The sequence below is a fragment of the Passer domesticus genome, chromosome 1 (genome assembly GCF_036417665.1).
Source record: "Passer domesticus isolate bPasDom1 chromosome 1, bPasDom1.hap1, whole genome shotgun sequence".
In the NCBI taxonomy this organism is placed as follows: domain Eukaryota; kingdom Metazoa; phylum Chordata; class Aves; order Passeriformes; family Passeridae; genus Passer; species Passer domesticus.
Window position 1 is genome coordinate 125091442 of NC_087474.1, and position 11357 is coordinate 125102798.

The 11357-nt window shown below is 39.8% G+C and overlaps 1 protein-coding gene across 7 annotated transcripts in view; it reads right to left on the reverse strand.

Moving 5' to 3' along the window:
• The window catches only part of ASPH (aspartate beta-hydroxylase), a 114860-nt gene extending 104228 nt beyond the window's left edge, over nt 1-10632 (reverse strand). For 6 of the 7 annotated variants that reach the window (XM_064387346.1, XM_064387331.1, XM_064387338.1 and 3 more), the window contains exon 1: nt 10291-10632. In XM_064387346.1, coding sequence (XP_064243416.1) covers nt 10291-10627 — 337 coding nt within the window. In that variant the 5' untranslated portion in view covers nt 10628-10632. Of the gene's footprint in view, nt 1-7594; nt 7754-10290 lie in introns of those variants that run through there. The other variant, XM_064387358.1, reaches the window with a different exon arrangement.
• Between the last annotated feature and the right edge of the window lie 725 nt (nt 10633-11357).

Sequence of the window (11357 nt, forward strand, 5' to 3'; positions counted from 1 at the left end):
CGAAAAGTCATGTGAGTGTGTGTATACACACACACAGATTTTTTGTAATATGTATTTTATAGTTGATTCAATAAACACATATTGAACTGTTGCATTCCAAGAAGTCCTTACACCATAATGACTTCAAGTGCTAATCCAAAATCAAAATTATTTTCATATTTTATTTTTACTCTGCGTTACTCTACATTGCTGGTAGAATAATACACTTTTAATGGACAAATCTCTGCTTTTAGGAACTATATTTTATTTTTTAAAAGGAGACAGGGTAACTATCTTCTCTGTGTTTACTTTACAGATGGAACAGACATTTTTACTAAAATATTTATTATATCATTTCTGAAATATTCCAACCTTAAATTTTCACTAATATCCATACTCAGAAATTTTTGTTTTACAATCATGGCAGCAGGGCCTTTAAAGGTAAGATATAAAGTTTAAGGTAAAGATTCACTTCCAATAAATTCAAGAAAAAAATCTATACAATATAAAATTGATTCTTCCTTTTAGTTTCTAAGAAATTTTCTTCAGCACTACAACTTTAAGGGAAATTAGGAGGGCAAATAGCTTTTTTAATTACTATTTTCTCATTAAAAACTAGATCTCTGATCTGAACTTTGTATTATCTAGACTATACAGTTATAAAGATACCTTGGCAAGCTACCAAAAGACTTTAATAATCTATATTAGAAACTTACTGATGGGGAAACTGATGGAACAGAAAAAGCACTAACTTCAAAGGAAATACAAAGACCAGAACATAAATTTGAAATAAAAATTCACTAACTGAAATTCAATTTTGGCTCTCCTGCTGACACTAAGATTTTTATCTTAGTATTTGAGGAACTTTTCCTTATTTCACATATAACCAATCCAAACATAAACCTTTATGTCCTTAATTTTCAATCCCTACAGGATTTCTCACAGTAAAATAACCCACTATACAAAAAATCTAAAAGCATAAATACTGAAAGCAAGAGAAAAGTCATAAATTCGGGATTAGACAACAAAGCAGTCTGACTGTGGAGATGCTGGGAATGGCCAACTGAACGGGAAAAATAGTTGGCAAAAAAAAGGGATGCATCACAAAATATGTAAAAAACCTCTAGGATCATAAGCATCCTGCTGAACTTCCCTAGTGAAAGGAAGCTCCTCCTTTCAAGAGATGAAGTGATTCCATTGAAACATCTCAAATTCCTCACTTAGTCAGGATGTGAAAGATCAGACTCAGTTCTCTCCTCTAGGGAACACTGTTTGAACTTCTTTGTAGGTCTAAAAGACATTTTTAAGTATACTCAAAGGTATAACATCAAAGCCATTTTAGTCCCTCAAGAATCAGATCTGAGATCCTATTATCTGAAAATATGTTTCAAGTACAAGAGACATACAGGTTTTTAGCTGTTTTATATTCAGTTTATAAAGAGATGGTCAGTAAGTCCATTTCTGAATATAAGCTGCTATATTTCAAAGTACTTTTAAGCTTAGAGACAGCTTTTTGACTCACAGGGAACATCACAACATTTAGAAGAGTTTTGTAGTTGCAAGCTAAGATGATGTGTTACTAGGTCAGAATAATTTATTCTGCAGTCAAAAAAAAATTCCAAAACAAGTATAAGATTATTATCTGGCTGACTGAAGTTAAGCATCATCCTCACAAAGGGGTTTTTTACATTTATTTATTATTCCTCAGTAGTTACATTTTTTTCTGACTATAAACAATCCTATTGCTTTCCATTTACATGATTCTTCTAAGACACACACAACAAAAATAATAAAGTTTATTCCCAAGAAATCTACTCAGAAAACCCATTACAGTAATGACTAGCTTCAGGATTATTGGTTGAGTTTGTTTTTTTTAACCCTAAGGATTTGTCTCTACGAGAAAAACAGTCACAATGAAAGAAAAGGAGAAATGTAGTGAGAAATTCTGTCCTAGGAAGTTGCACAGTTCCAAGAGACTTGTCAAAAGCATTTGATCTAAACAGAGCAGAGCAGTGGACTCTACTCACAGTGTTGGCTCCACCCTTCTCAGTGAAGATTTTGAGACACCAGCTGTTTGCCCCGTAAGAGCTGCTGCTCTGTAACAACTTTCTTCTCAAGTCTTGTTTATCCAAGCATAACAAATCAAGCCAGAGAAGGAGAAAAGAAGACAGAGATGTATATTCATAAGACAAAATCCTGAATCTGCACTTGCTTCTTTTCTAAATGTGATAGAAAGATGATCACTTCCAAAACCTAGTCAAATTTTGTCCAAAAAGCCATGTTTGGGCTTTTTATTTTAGTTTTTGATTATTTGGATAACTATTTTTTGGTAGTTTCTCAAGAAGGATTCATTACAAGGAGGAAATACACATCAATGTGCACACAGCTTAAATGACTAAAAATTACATTGCTTACAACTTGACTTTTATAATGAATACTAACAACAGCAATATATTTCAATCAATATTTAGTGCATTTATCACTATCTGAATACTTTGGATTACTTTTTCTTTTAAACCTTTTCTCCACAAACTTAAAGACAGTACAACAACAAGCTTAGACAATCAGCACTGGAAGAAAAAATAAAAAAAAACAGGAGTCATGTCAAGACAGAATAAAAATACTTTGTTATACATTTATCTAATCTAAATAGATTTGTACAGAAAAGTCCATATTTTCCCCAAACACTTCTGTCAATTTTCTCTAGTTTTGTTTTTATGTGTATACAAGCACAGAACAGAATTAAAGTCAAAACTATGCAGAATGTGCCTCTTGTAAACTTACTTGACTCAAACATCAAGTCAGGAGGTTCAAGGCTAAGATCACATGCTTAAAAAGAAATTTTAGTTTGTCTCCTGCTGTAGGAACAATATCTCTGTAACACCAATGAGAAGACAAAATACTGATTTTAATTGTACAAATTACTTAAAGATTTTTAATCGTTGCTATTTTGATTAACCAGCTCTCTCCCACAGAACATTTGGAAATTAGATCTAAAATTATACAATCTACCTATCTTGCATTTGAATGATTTAATGTAGCCAACAGTCCTACATAATTACTAGGTTAATTAAATAGATGTTGTATTTAGGACGGAGCAGAGTTCAGGGAAGGTAAATGTAGAGAGGAAATACAAGAAATACTTGGGCCTAGAACATGCAAATTTTGCTGGTGGTGACCTTTAAAAAAGAATCTATTACATAAGGTTGAAAATCCTCATCGCCGTACATAACATGCTGGCATTAATTTAAGGGTATTTTTTCCTTGTTCCATTTTCCTATCCTGTTATGTGGGTCACATCAATTTGTTTTAGCAACAAGTCCTAATTAAGACACAAAATAAAGAAAACAGACTATGTTTGTTTAGTTCTTTAAAATTTTCTCATGCTTTCAGGGAATTCAAATAGAAAAACTCCAGTTGTCACACAAGCACCTACAACCCTGCTTTTCACAGGTTTCTGCTCATGGAAAGAAAGAACACTTAAAAATGCTTAAAATGTCAAAAACTTATCAGAGTTTTCAAGTCTGATACTAAGCCAATTTGATTAGGTGTTTGTCCACGGGGTGCTATGCACCTGCAACTCTTAGGGAGTACAAAACAGGTTTTAGGTATAAATATGTTACTAAAATATGTTTTAGGAGATCTCAGTTGCAGAGAAATTGCTGTTTATAGAAACTTCTGGCTTCAAAAGATATGTCTGTGTCCTCTAGCTGCTATAGAAAGAAACAGGACTCAGTTACAAACTGCTATGTGAATTTCCTTTACGAATTTTTAAATTTAAAAAACACCAGTGTGAGGAATGAGAAAGTGAGATATGTTGCATTAATAATTAATTGTCAGTTAACAAACAGAACCTCAGCAAATAAAACTGCAAAACCAGAAAACCACTACTGAGTAATTACAACTCCCCCTAGCTATTAGATGTTTTGTTAAGAAAGTCTTCAAGCAAACAATGTGGTCAGGTTAAGTACATGCATAGTAAGAGTGCAACTCCACATGAAGAAAACTACAATTGGTTCAATCTTTGAAGTTCTAACAAAGTTAAACCACACGTACCACAGTATGTTCAAACTCAATACATAGTTATCTGCATACTTAATTTCTAACATGTTTCAAGACAAATAATATTATGAGTTCCACTTCAAAGCATAGCTCAAAACTTTTCCATGCAAAGAGCTATCCCACAGATGCAGTTAGGGAAAAGATTGCTGCAGGCTATCACACAGATTACCAGATTGTGATCTTCATCAGGAAAGAACCGCTTGGGGCAAATCAGAACTGCATTGCTCAAGTTTTCTACAATGAAGAATTCAACATACAAATTAGCACAGGAATTCTTATTATATGTTTCAAAGTGATTGCAGCTGAAAACGAACCCTTTCTTTTCATATAGGTGATCGGTCAAGTGGTTTTCAGTTTGGAAAGACAGCATTATTCAAATGTCACCTCTTTATGCACTCTGTAATTAGAAATAATCTTGACACATAGGCCTTGCCCTGCTAGTAAGTTTTATTATCTTTACGGAAGCCCTTATATATCCAGCTATTACATCAGCACAGCCAACAAAACCAGTCACCTTTGGTGTTCACACCATAGCTCCATGACTACATGATTGAACATAAAACTCTGGATTTAACCTCACCTTCCCCTAACGCCCACCCACTCATTGTCATCTCTTCCCTCCTCCCCATATGACCTTCCATACAGCCATGCATTGAGCCAGTCTAGAGTGGGAAATTAAAAATCAGCTTTCTGCTTATTAGCTCCTTGTGTAGTTCACCTCGCACCTGCACAGCCAATAATGCAGGTACAAGGAAGGGGCATCGAAAAGAGGAAGGCTGCAGAGCAACCAGAAACTAGATTAAGCTGACTACAGACCTGTGGCTTATCTATTAAAATTTTTTAACTTCTTAATCCCTCAATATGACATACACCCTTGGTGACTGAACACTGAGCAGCTATGACTCCTGATGGGGAATCCTCATGTGCATTCTCAGACTAATTGCCAAAATGTGAGAAAACATACTCCAGCTTCCTGCCTCCCTGATACCAGAGATACTTTAAGTTTTCCACCTAGCATTTTAAACAAGCCCTACCCTCAAAAGGCAATTGAAAAGGTTATAATTTAAACACTTAACAAAATGCTCAAAAAGTACATTGAAGCAAACATCCTTGCAGATGTGAAGTGCAACCTTCCTCCATATTTGAAGCACTGTGAACAATTTCTTTTAGCCCACAGTGACTTCCTAAGATCCATTAGAAAACACAAAGCAGGCCCAAGATTTCAGCCCACACTGAATCAAAAAGGGCATGAGAACTTTGGTGTCTTCATCAAGTGGTAGCATCTCTGGAAGTTCGGAGAGGACTCTCCCAGTGCTTCAGAATTCTTCAGAAGAAAAAGAACTGAGAGGAATGTATCAGGCCCTTTGTATTTATGTCCATCCTGCTACACTCAAGTATCAGTCTTAAAACCCAAAATGGGTTCATGTATTCATCCTTGAGAAAAAGTAAAGAAAGTAAATACAAATATCTGGCAACATGGGAAAACCAAAAAGGCATAAAAGCATATACTGTGCTCAAATATTTTGTTTTTACTTCCAGAGTAACTCTGGCAATCACCTACTGCACCTGTCAGCAGTTAATGGTGTAGAGAAAGTTTCATTCAGATAAACCTTAAGGGCTGTCTTTCTAGAGCTCACTTGACTCTAGTATTAGACAAATGAATCAAGAGTCTATTGGGGATTCACTATTTCAATGCAAATCTGCCCAAGTGAGCTGAGAAATGCCTACATTAATAAATTTAAGATTTTTTAATATCACTTTCATTGAATCAGAACTAGAATACTGACTTGTTTGAAGAGTTCTGCCTCCAGTTTTGTACAGGCCATTTGAAAAATAAAAGAAAAATGGAGAAGAACCAGCAACCATAGTAATTTCACCAGCGGAACTGCTGCAATGTACCATGCAAATTAGTGATGTCTGGACCATTACTGTTGCTACAATTTTTTAATTTGGCAGACTGTTTTACAATATTTTAAAATGTCTTCCAGAAAGGCCACCTTGAATAAGACCCAAGGCAGACAGATGAATTATAAATGTACATTTCCATGGTTTTGCTATTTGTATTAGCATCTGGCATTAATGGTAAAATACAAGCTCTTCAAATATTTGTAAGCAACTAAACAAGGCAATAGAATAAACTTCCAAAAGAAATCACTGCAGAATTTCTTAAACAGTATACAAAGTTTCCACCAGTGAGACACAAAGTATTTCTCATTTGCCACAATAGACCTACACAAACTCTAACACAGTAATAACAATTCACTTGTATACATACCTTGTATATTTCTGAAGACCAAAAATGTTACAAGAAAACACTTCAACATTGAATTTAAAAAGCCAAATCAAAGCATGGAGCAGCACTCTAACTGAATCACGAGAATTCTTTTTGGTTCAGCAAACTCTTGGACTTTGGTCACTTTTGGTCAGCAGTTTGACAAGTCAAAGCATTTGTTAAGCTCCACAGAGCATCCCAAATTTACGTTCTCACTTAAGATCTCCAACAGCTTAACACCCTTCTTCCCAATGGTTTCAATTAACATAAAGAAGGAAATAATGGATAGATTGAAATACAAGAAATCAGATGACATACTACACAACTGTAAAGAGCATAAACAAGCACACTGGACAGCAGTTGAGGTCAGAAATTTGAGAGACCAAATTTTTATCCAAAGAAAAGCATCATATTTAAACAGAACCCACAGTATAAGAAAATGAGATGTTATATCATAGCACAGCTGGGTAGCTGAGACATCACAGAATGGATGGGCAATCCCACTTCAAGCACTGGAAGCACTGATGTGAAGTTCAGTGCTCTCAACAAAAGAACTTCAGTAGCAAAACATGACCTGTTTAGTTGATGAATTTTCTCTGCTCTTTGGGTTAACTAGAAAGCAAATGGAGATCCTCACCCACATAAAAGCACATTCTAAAGTAGTCTTTACAACAAAGATGAGATAAAAAGTGGAAATTCTTGCAAATTAGCAGGCACAACTTCTTTCTAAAGTGATACAGTGAACTAAAAAAAGTTCTAATGATAACACAAAATTACATTTGGATAAGTACATTGGGTCACCTTGAATGCATACCAAAAAAAGCCCCAAACAAATCTGAAGAAACTTGAAACACCAAAAATTAATCAAAGAATTACAGCAAAGGGCACTAGAGGGTCCAAAAGGGTGAGTTAAAAAAATAGCAATACATTCACACATGTAAGGAAACCACATGGTTAAAATAGCAAAATGAGAAAACTAGCATCTCCTGGGATCTTGCAGAGAAAAGTAGAGGATGCCAAAAGATTCTCAGTTGTTATTGTAGAGATTAAAGAAAATTTACCAAAGCAATGTTAAGAGTTCTTTGTCATCACAGAGACTGAATGCAACACAGCCTCAGAACTGAGGTAGGACTATGGGTTTTTTAATATAAAATACAGTTGTCTGTAGACACAGACAATACCTTGTGTTGGAAATGTGTGGTTTGTATGGTGCCTAGCCTAATGGAGAACACTCCCACTCAACATCAGAGATGCAAAGAAAACAATTATTGCACAACTCACCTTCAATAAAAATTATGTTTAAGTAAATCCTCACTTACATAGTGTAAGACACAATATACCCACACAGCAGCATAATGATAGCTGTCTTATGATCTGGACTAGCACAGGTTACAAAGTAATCCATCATTTTTCAGCCATCCATATTTCAAAAGTTAGCTGGGCTGCTCAGTCTTGCTGGAAGGCTTCTCCACAGGCACCTGCCAATGCCCAAGACATTTCCACATTTCACATCTCATGAAATCAGAGGGAGTTGATTCATGACCAGGTGTTATGCATTTGTTTCTGTAACAAAACTGTTCTTCATCTAATGATGCTTCAAGTAACAATGCAGCAAGTATCTGTTACTTTGTCTAGTCTTTAAAACTGATACTCTTCCTTTCAAGAAGCCATATCTTTACTATGGATTCTGCAGGCTAGCAACAAGCAGCCAAACTTTCCAGTAAAGATAATAACAAACATGTTTCCCTCTTTAAGTATCCCCAAACTGTCAAATTTTTCCCTGGTTTTCACTTCTGTACTCTAAATAAAATCATTGGTGTAGTCATACAATTCTGTAAATGTAATTTCCAAAGAATAAGTAGCACTACAAAGCTAAAGTAAAGTGATTTTTTAAAATTAGGATTGATTCGACAGCTTATGGTATATGACTTCTGAAAGTAAAAGCTAGAGTTCTGTTTCTAAAATATGTTTTGTTCCACTTCTGACAATACAGTGTACCTGAAAACACCTATATAAACTACAGGTAGAACCTAATCTATTTGCAGTTTACTGTAAATATTTTCTGATAGAGAAACCTAAAAGCAGATTACTGATGCTGGCATTGTCTTGAGTGTACAGATTTTGAAATAAGCTGTTAGCCTCAGTGGCTTGAGCTGTGAGCAAGGCCTTGGCAAGAAGCCACATCCTCTCTCAAGAACTGCTGTGAAAGTGAGTACTTCTATCAAGCAAAAAGTGCCTCAGACTTGAGGTTTTCATACTTCTCAGTCTCAATTACTTGCTGTCTGAAAATCATTTCCTCATCTCACTTTCACATCCCTTAACTGTGGAGAGCTTACTGGCTGCTGTGAGCCCTCTGCTCCTCCAGCTGTTCCTTCAGTCACACAGGAGCGACCATCCCTCACCTCTCTGCAGCTGCAACTGCAAAAACAGCATCAGCTTCACGCTGTAATTGCTATGGCTGTCTGAGGGATTCTAACTAGGAGTGCTGTATACTACCAAATTTAAGAGGTTCCATGTCAGTAGAGTGCCTAACACATTACCCATACTGCTACATCCCCTCAAAGACATCTTTTAACATAAAGAGAGAAAATTTTACTCAGACTACAAATAAAAACCCATGGAATGCTTTCTTTATTTAGTCAGAGATCCAGTTTACCAAGAAATTTATTTTTCAGATGTTGACAAACATGTAAAGTGATGTTTAGAATATTAATTACCACATTCAGTATTCAAAATTACAACAGGGATGCAGGCTTTTAAGGCATTAAAACTGAAAATCGGTATTCAGCATGCTGAATACTGGGTGATCATCATAGCATGTCCAGTCCAAGCAAAAACTGTAATTAACAGACTACACAGTATAGGTCAGCACTGAAATTGAATTGGATAAAGGATTTTAAAATAAAATAAAAACACTTCTACAAACATTGCAATATTATTTCTAAACTCTTTAAAGCCTAAGTCTATTTGAAATCTTTCCCTCTTAATTCATCATGTGATAGGTAAACTAATCCTGTATGGTTCAGCCTTTAATAAACACTGTTCTCACTATTATTGCTATAATCAAAGAGGAACAACAGATATTATTTCTGTGTCATCATCACATTTTACCACTGGAGCTCTGTGCCCACCAAACTCGAATCCAAAGAAGCTACGACACGTAAACACTCAGTGTGTGGTAAAATCCCTCCTTTCTCCAGCACAGTGCGCATGGCTGCGTACTGACTCCACAAGTACAGAGGCTTTTCTCCCCTCTTTCAGGCGCACACTGCTATGCTGAGAAATGGCAATGAACATAAAACTTTCCCTACATAAACTGTCCGCACACAGCGGGCTGTGAGCAGTCAGGTTTGTCAAGGGGTTCTTTATTGGCGGGGTGGGGGATCACTGCCTCAGAAAAGCCTCCTGCTCGCATTTTACTGAGACTCTTCCTCCTTGCCTCGATAGTTACAGAAACCATCAGCTTAGGTGCTCCACCTACAACAAATCAAATAATTTTGACCTAACCAGGTCAGCCTGAGGAGATATTCCACATCCAATTTTGGATATGAGAATATGAAAGACTTGAGGCTGGGGCATCCTTCCCCGGAGGAAGAGGTCTCGAGGGTACCCACGGATGCTGAGGCCTGCCCGCGCTCATCTCATCCCTTCCAGGGAGCTTTCCAGGGGAGTCCCAGGCCCGACAACTTTCTCCTCCACGTGAACTCCCTGGATAGGGAACGGCGGGAAGGCGAGGGACACACCACGGCCACCTACCCCTGCGTCCCCCTCCCCAGCTCCCCCAGCGCGGGAGGAGCCCGAGGGGCCGGCAGGCGGGAAGGGAAGGGCAGGGAGAAGGCGCAGCATCCCAGCGCTTTGCCTGGCGCTGCTCCGCATCCCGGGAAGGGCCCTTCCCTCCCTCCGGCTCCGGCCGCCGCTGGAGCCCCCGCGCCTTCCCCGCAGAGCTCCTGCCTCGCTCTCGCAGCAGCGCCGCTCACCTCTCCTGGAGCCGGGGCTGGGGCTGCCGCCGGTGGCTCTGGAGCTCTTGCGGGAAGCCATCGCACCTCCCGTCGGGCAGCGCAGGGGGCGGAGCGGGAGCGCGTCGGGAGCCGCCGCCGCCGCCACCCGAGCCCTGCGTGCAGCGGGAGCGCGCTTAGGCCTCGGCAGCGCGACCCCGACCGCTCCGCGGCCCCGCCCCCGCGCCCGCCGCCAGCCAATCGCGTCAGCGAGGCGTGGCGCCCCTCGCCTCCGATTGGCGGCGGCGCCGCGAGGGGGCGGGGCGGCGGCGGGCCCGTTGCGCGCGCCCGCCGCGCTCTCCCGCCGCCGCCGGCCCATTTGAACGTGGCACAGGCGGGCGCGAGCCGCGGCCTCTCGCGAGGGTTCGGGCGCGCGCGCCGCCAGGGAGTGGGGGCGGCCCCGGCGCTGAGGGAGGCGGGCAGGGGCGGCTGGGGAGCTCGGGGAGCTCGGGCAGGAGAGGCGAGAGGGCGGCATTTACACGGCGGCTCCGCCTAAAACATTCCGCCCTGTGCCCTAAACCGCGCTCCGCATCCACTTGAATGCCCAGGTTGTGGGAACACATCGTTGATGTTTATAAATGTCTAACGGTCTAAGAGGACGGAGCTAGGCTCTTTTCGACGGTGCCAAATAACAGGACAAGCGAAATTGGGCAGAAACTGATGCACAGAGAGTTCCACCTGAACATGAGGAAGAACTTTATTGTGTGGACGACCAAGCACTGGAACAGACTGCCCAGAGAGGCTGTGGAGTCTCCATCACTGGGGATATTCCAGAGCCATGCGGACACAATCCTGTGCCGTGTTCTCTGGGCTGACCCTGCTTGAGCAGGAGGTTGGACCAGATGAACTGCTCTGTCCCTTCCAGCCTGACCCGTTCTGTGACCGATTCTGCACGACAGCGTGGCAAACCTTCCGGAGAGCCTTTGCAATCAAAAGAGTGCAGGGGTTTCAAGTTCAAGTTAGAGGATGAGTTCCCCACCAAGGCTTTCTGAGGCTTAAAAAATACTTTTAATTCGACCTGATAAAATAAACCTGGGGATTTGCAGGAG